At 43.9% G+C, this 6,199-nt stretch overlaps 1 protein-coding gene across 2 annotated transcripts in view; it reads left to right on the forward strand.

The window, feature by feature from the left end:
• RAPGEFL1 (Rap guanine nucleotide exchange factor like 1) overlaps positions 1 to 5,969 on the forward strand; it is a 52,606-nt gene extending 46,637 nt beyond the window's left edge. For both annotated transcript variants that reach the window (XM_083582946.1, XM_083582947.1), the window contains 2 exons: positions 569 to 623; positions 2,930 to 5,969. In XM_083582946.1, coding sequence (XP_083439072.1) covers positions 569 to 623; positions 2,930 to 3,054 — 180 coding nt within the window. In that variant the 3' untranslated portion in view covers positions 3,055 to 5,969. The remainder of the gene's footprint in view (positions 1 to 568; positions 624 to 2,929) is intronic.
• Positions 5,970 to 6,199: the final 230 nt, after the last annotated feature.

Here is a 6,199-nt window from a genome sequence, read left to right on the forward strand (position 1 = left end):
AAGTGGCCCAGAGCTATCCAGTCCCCTAAATCCCAACTTTCGACAAGTAGAAGTTTTAATCAGCCTCCTCAGCAGGCTCTTCTTACATTTTTATAACAGACCATTTGGACGCATCCATTTTTGTCTCCTGTCCAACTTACGTACTAGGTGGTTCTGTGGCTGTGAAATCTAGCATTTTCTCTGTGGTGTTACGGAACCGTTGGTAAATATTGATGGAAGATGTAAAGCAGTGCCAGATCATTTGTTCATTTATGACATTTATGTTTAGCTCAAGGTGGTGTGTGAACATGGTTCTTCCCCTTCCCCTTTAATCCTCACCACCCTGCGAGGTAGGTTAGGCTGAGATAAAATGACTGGCCCAAGGTCACCCAGTGAGCGGGGGAACTGAACTCTGGTCTCCCAGCTCCTAGTCCAACACTCTAGCCACTGCACAACACTGCTGCTCTCTGTTTTAGATCTTAGCTACAGTAACACCAAGGTTCTTGCAGAAAGCGATTCCCAGCTGCAGATTTGAAGGTCTGGTGCTCTGGGACAATGAAGCATCTCTCTCTCCTCCTCTCTTATGCAGCACTCAGTAGCAGAGAAAGTTCGGACAATCAGGAAGTGCCGGAGCCGGCCCCTCTGTGAGTATCTATGCCCCCACCAAGGATGCAAAGGGAAGCCAATGCAATTACTTCACTGCTACTCTTTTTTGACAGGTGCTCAGTACCAGCAGCATGCTAGGTGCTGCAGAGCGGTGCTTGCCTGCCTTTTTGGTATGGCAAACCACAAGACCAAATTCACTTGGTATGGTGACCCCATTGTATTATTGTCACATGAACAGGTCTCCAACAGCTGTCAGTTTTCTGCATCATAACTGCGAGTTTGCCTGTTTCATAACCCTTACTTGAGGCATCTAAGCAAAAAAATTAATCAATGTGGAAACTGTTGAAATATGTGCAGTACTTAAAAAGTTATTCTCAGTTATGTTTATGGGAATAAGAACACCAGCCATCAGATTGCAGGATCATGCTTTGTAAGCTATAAAAATTTATTCTAAAAACATACAGTTGCACGAGCCGTGTTAGATATAACCAACTATGGATATTTGTGATAGTTTTCTTCATGATAAAACCCATTTTAGCAACTGTTGTGGGGGTGGGGTGCTGAGCTTGCCTTTTGCCACTAAGTGGTTCTGTTAGTTCTCAGACATCTTCCCAGATCATTATGGACACATAGGGCAAAGGTGTTATAGTCGTACCTTGGACGTCGAATGGAATCCGTTCCGGAAGTCCGTTCGACTTCCAAAATGTTCGGAAACCAAAGCACAGCTTCTGATTGGCTGCAGGAACCTCCTGCAGCCAATTGGAAGCCGCGGAAGCCCCATCAGACGTTTGGCTTCTAAAAATTGTTTGCAAACTGGGACAGTCACTTCTGGGTTTGCGGCGTTCGGGAGCCAAAACGTTCAAGAAGTAAGCTGTTCGAAAACCAAGGTACGACTGTATTTCTTATTTTTGCTAACCAAATCTCAAATCACACTTGGCTTGACTATTAACTAACCTTGGCAGCAGATCTGTGAATAGCTCACCATAAAGTCCCCATAGAGGGAGTTGCTTTGAGTAGTTATTATTACTCAAATGGCATCAAAGGTGAGTTGTAATAGTCACTCAAAACAGCTCCCTGTAAACTGTCATTGGCTCTGCCACCAGCTTCCAGTGAGGAGTTCCCAAGTGTTAAGGTGTAAAATTTAAGCCTTTCTGATGTTCAGTTACAAGCGTCAATGCAGTATTGTAATAAGCCAACGAAACAAAAAATTGCACAAGGTATTCATCATACCTGTTAAAAAATCAAAAACAATAATTACTTAGGGTTTACTTATGAAGCTCCCACTCACACAGGCTTTGTGACCCATTTGCGGGTCACAAGCCACAAGTTGGAAAATGCTGCTGTAGAGAACATAGAAGAAGCATGGTCTTTTCTCCAGAGAGCTTACAGTCTACATAAAGCAGAATTGTGGAATGAATCACAGAATTGTAGAGTTGGAAGGGACCCATGAGGATCATCTAGTCCAACCCCCTGAAGTGCAGGAATCTTTTAGCCCAATTTGGGACTCGAACCCACAACCCTGAGATTAAGACTCTCATGTTCTACCAACTGAACTATCCCAGCAACAGAGATGAGGAGATTTTTGGGGTTGGCCAAGCTGTCACCAGATTTCATTCGGCATCGATGCCCATATATCACATTTTAAGTCTATCTTTGCAACTTTGAAGAAACTTGCTTTCACTTTAAATATGAGTTGCAGATTTCCTTAAGATTCTGCACCTCACACTCATTTCCATACTTGAGCGATGCTGTAGATTTGCAAAATACACACCACCCTGGGTTTGTCTGGCCATCCGTGTTTGAGTGTCAAAATCCTCAGGATACGAGCGTCAAACAAATGAGCAGAAGTCCATACCTGAGGTATCTATTGTTGGGTGGTACCGTTTCATTCTTCAGGCATGGGAATTGTGTGCAAATGCTCCCACCCATCATATTCTCATTTCATTTTACAAAACTATCATGTCAGAGAGAGTCAGACATGAGTCTTCGGATCCACAGGTCTTGGGTGTGGAGGGGAATTTTACGTGGGGCACACATTCATTCCCCTGCCTTCAATATGAAACAATTCGGGACAGCAAGATCTTATCAGGTGGGGCTAATCCTGGACTCCTTAAGGAACAGATGGGGAATCTGTGGCCCTCTGTATACTGGACTGCAGCTGTTAAGGTCCCTGGCTGTTGACCATATTGTGTGAGCATGATGGGAAATTGAATGCAATAATATCTGGCGGACTACCAGTTCCCCATTCCTGCTTTAGAGTATCTCTTATGCTAGGCATGATTGTTGTGTTTAGCTTTAGAATGGTGTCTCTTCCCAAATGACTGTCTTCTCCTTCTTCCCCCAGGCCTGGAAATGGAGTCATCTCCCCAACAGCTGCAGACGAAAGCTTACGTCCGGCAGTTCCAAGTTATTGACAATCAGAACCTGCTCTTTGAGCTCTCTCACAAGCTGGAGTCAAACAGCCAATGAGGCAGATGCCCACAGGGCAGGCGTCACTAGCAAAGAATGTTTACTCTGCGCAATACTCGAGCACTTTTTGGATGTACAGGGGTTCCTCCTTAGGGTCTGACCCTGTTGGGAGAGGAGAGCACGGAGTCGCCAAATGGCAGGGATGGCCAAGCTTGGTCCAAGAAATCCTGGTGACTGAGGTGCAAAATCAAAACAGCACCTCGCCTTCCTACGGTTTGAGCTTGGGACACAATTCGCCACAGAGGTTTCCTGCCAGGGCTGGCCCCGAGATAATTTTGATGCCAGAGATTGAAAATCTAACTAGCACCTTCCTCGTCCCTCCCCCAGCAGTAAAAAAGCAAACAACTATTTAAGTAAGCGAAAAATGTGCTGCTCTTTTAACTGTGCCCCCAATTCTATTGCCTTTGCCCATTGGCAGAGCTCTCTTGGTCTCCTGTGTGAGCTTCATTTAAGGGAAGGGAGACTCCGCCAGAGCATCCCGTGAGTGGGACTTGCGCAGAAGGATCTCCCAGGGAGTATTGGGGCCCTTTATCCTCCATCTGTCGGTTTCCCTCTCCGCCACCTGGAACGGCGCTCCAAATCGGTTGCCTGAGGTGACTATCTCACTTTGCTTCACAGCAGAGTGTAGAGCAGTTTGGAGGACTGAACCCAAAATGGCCCGAGCAGATGGAACAGTGTTTTGTGGAGGAGATCAAGACAAAGCAGGACATCTTGACTTGCTTGTGGGACAACTCACACTAGCTGCCAATGCCCTTTCTGGCAGTTTCCCTCCCCACTATAACCGTAATCGAACAAGTCCTTGAAAACGAACGGTTTGTGAATCAGAAAAATAAGCTTCCGGTCTCATGAGTCGGACATAGTACAGTTGCCAGAGGCAGTGTGTGCAGAAACGTCAAGAAATGTCAGTTTTCTACCTTTCATTTCTCCTATTACACTACTCTTTATCAGTGGGCATTTTTATTTCTGTATTAGAAAGGTTTGATGTGGAAACATTATTATTATTAAGAATAATTCACAGGAGACTCTCAAAAGTATTTTTTTGGTTCTGTTCTCACAGAACGTTGCTTTGTTTTTAAAAAGCTGGTCCAGGTAAACTGAAGTGGGAAAATATTTTTCCCTGGTCTTCTTAAAATTCAGTTTTGATTGGCTGTGACGGATAAGACAGTATTCAACGATTTCCATTCTTTGGGACCTAAGCTACAGGAACTTTAAACAGGCACCAAAATTACCGGTATAAGGCTGTCATAGTTCCTTATTGAGGCAGAGCCAGTGCGGTATAATGGTTAGAGTGTGGGAGGCCAGGGTTTGAATTCCCACTCAGGCTTACTCAGTGACTTTGGGTCAGTTACTGTCTCTCAGCCTAACCTACCTCACAGGGCTGTTTGTTGTGAGGATAAAATGGGCTACAAACTTAACTGGCCTAAAAGTCATTTCAGGCCCCCACAGTACTGCTGTTCTCTGACGGGGACTTAGGGCTAAAGACTTGCCTTAACAAAGAATCCTCGTCATTTTCACCAAACCACAATTCCCAGGATTCTTTGTGGGAAGCCATGACAGTTTTAATTGTAGTCTAGATATACACAGTTTCTGGTTTTGGCTGCTGTCCGAATGCTTTTTACATCTCTTTGTGTTGAATAAATTTATTTTTAGGTGGGTTATTTTTTTGGGGGGGGGGGTTGGCAAGAAACCAATTGTCTCTTCCTCTTGAACTGGGCTCTAGATATAGGTCACACTTGAGTCCTGGGATGTGTCCTTCAGCAACTTCGAAGAGCCTTGGAGGGGCAGGGAGATTTCCATCTCAGGATAGGATAGTGGGGTTTCCCCTCTCTATAATATCACAGGGATGTTCACAATAACACTTAACTATATTGTCCCTTGTTATTCACACAGTTTTGATGGTTACACAGTGATAAAACAATTTTTGTTCTCACTTCTCCAAAGTGCCTTTAAAGGATGCAATGTGTTGATTTCAATCTATCTTCACGTTAATCTGGAATAAACTATTGAGATTAATACAAGACTGGGGAAGATTTCCATAAACTTTTATGGATACAGCATGTTGGAAGAGGGATGATCTTTTTCTGTACTTCCCCTCCAATTGTGTGAACAAAAAGTTGATTTGAAGTGTACTGTACGAATAAGGTCAAGTGACCTCAAAGAAAGACTTCAGTTCTCAAAAGTGTTCAATTTAATCCATGCTGGTAATTGTGAGATCAGAACCAGAGATACTATTTATTTTGGATTATTTAATCTGGGACAACTGGATAGAATTTAGTGGACCCTCCCAATAGGTTTTAACCAACTTTCTGTGACACAGATTGCCAAACACATATATAGGCCAGCCCTTTCCCCCATAGAGAATTTATAATCCACCCTACAGTTGATTATGAGGGTCAGCAGTGGGTTGCACCGGGATAGTCCTGTTAACTTGCAAAAGTACTGAACCTCCTAGCATCTTTCAAGAAACACAGGTGAATTATTTATTTTCGTTATACTTGGAGAGATCTAAAAAGTTGCTTTGAGCTTAGGGAACCCCTGTGATACCAAGTAAAAACTCTTGGTCTTGCCCTATAACTTCTGCATGGAAGAATCATATCTCAGGGCTACGTCCCAAAAGCTGTGTGTTCCCCCTGGAATTTGTTTCCAGTGCCATGATCTAATCCTGGAAATGTGAAGTAATAATAAGAATGCCTCTGAGCCAGTCCAGAGTGCATTGTCCACACTACTGAATAACCACAGCCCATTCCCACACATTTCTTGATTAGGGGGCAGGGATTTCAGGTCAAGAGAGAAAGGTGCCTGCTTCTCTTTTTAGAAATGAACTGCTTTCCCTACCATGTTTCTAACAGCTTTAATATTAGGTCAAAAATTGATATCAAAGAGCAGGTGTTGTAAAGAATTTATCTCATTTTTTTTTTTAAATGGCTTTTCTCTTTGCTGACCTCCTCCCTTCTCTTTGATAAGGGTTGTTTTTATTTGTGTGTCTTGGGGGGGGGGGTTTGCCTCTTTTGCAGGGATGAGGAACCTGTGGCAATCTGGATGTTTCTGAACTTCCATCTCCTATATATCATTGTTGCTGGCCATGTTGGCTGGGGCTGATGGGGTTCCAGCAACATCAGGAAGGCCCCAGGTTCCCCATACCTGA

This window comes from Podarcis filfolensis (genome assembly GCF_964270895.1).
Source record: "Podarcis filfolensis genome assembly, chromosome: 13".
Classification (NCBI taxonomy): domain Eukaryota; kingdom Metazoa; phylum Chordata; class Lepidosauria; order Squamata; family Lacertidae; genus Podarcis; species Podarcis filfolensis.